The 1,138-nt window shown below is 39.7% G+C and overlaps 1 protein-coding gene across 1 annotated transcript in view; it reads left to right on the forward strand.

The window, feature by feature from the left end:
- btbd9 (BTB (POZ) domain containing 9) overlaps positions 1 to 1,138 on the forward strand; it is a gene marked incomplete in the record, with an annotated part of 17,892 nt that overhangs the window by 8,811 nt on the left and 7,943 nt on the right. The window contains 2 exon segments of the mRNA XM_014027691.1: positions 401 to 620; positions 746 to 865. Of these exon segments, the coding sequence (XP_013883145.1) occupies positions 401 to 620; positions 746 to 865 (340 nt within the window).

The following is a 1,138-nucleotide window of genomic DNA, read 5'->3' on the forward strand; positions in this document are numbered from 1 at the left end:
CTCCTAAATCACTCGTACGCACAACTTAAGAACAAATCTGTGCGTACGAACGGTTCTTGCATGAGGCCCATTGAATTGTGTCATATACTTTTTATCATTTCTTCTGATCTACTTGGCCTAACARCACAATTTAAAAACTGGTTTAAAGTTCGAAGTCTCTGCTTTTCACTCGAGGGTCTCAGAGARGGCGGGTCTTTACAGGTAGACTTYTTTTCTTCCCAAACTTTATTTAGCTCAGCCAGCATTGACAACGCTCTGCGGGTGACGTAAACAGCTCCGCGRCACGAATCGATAATGAAATTCGTTGCCAAMACTTTTAATAATCGATTTTTATCGATATTATCGATTCGTTGTTGCAGCCCTAWATTTATGCWTTAAAMGACTTTTTATTGCATTTCAGTTCCGGAGGAGAACATCGCCACCATGAAGTACGGAGCTCAGGTCGTTAAAGGTGAGCTGAAGTCGGCGCTGCTGGACGGAGAYACCCAGAACTACGACCTGGACCACGGCTTCTCCAGACATCCCATCGAGGAGGACGGTCGGGCTGGGATCCAGGTCAAACTGGGCCAACCGTCAATCATCAACCACATCCGCCTGCTGCTGTGGGACCGGGACAGTCGGTGAGTTCAGCTTATCCTGCTGTGTTTTTAGAAAACTGTCTGTAGTTGTTTAGTTAAAATTATCAAAGCTTGTTGTACTTTGTWGTTTATTTGTTACGTCTGAAAGTATATTTTTGAATATTAAGGTCTTACTCGTACTACATCGAAGTATCGATGGATGAGCTGGACTGGGTCCGAGTCGTCGATCACTCCAAGTTTCTCTGTCGCTCGTGGCAGAACCTTTACTTCACACCACGAGTTTGCAGGTAAATAAAACCAACATTTTTGAGTTTAATTTGTAATAATTAAATTTATTTGTATTTTTGTATTTTGTTCTATTTAATGTAAATAATATATTTGAAGAACCTTTATTTCATTTGTCTGTGCTCACGCTCTTAAACATTTTTTGTCACTTATTATTTAATTAGAGTTGAAAAGGGTGTGTATTTATATATTTCTACTGTTTATACAGTGGGTAAAATAAGTATTGAACACGTCACCATTTTTCTCAGTAAATATATTACTAGAGGTGCTAATGA

This window comes from Austrofundulus limnaeus, unplaced genomic scaffold (genome assembly GCF_001266775.1).
Source record: "Austrofundulus limnaeus strain Quisiro unplaced genomic scaffold, Austrofundulus_limnaeus-1.0 Scaffold673, whole genome shotgun sequence".
NCBI lineage: Eukaryota > Metazoa > Chordata > Actinopteri > Cyprinodontiformes > Rivulidae > Austrofundulus > Austrofundulus limnaeus.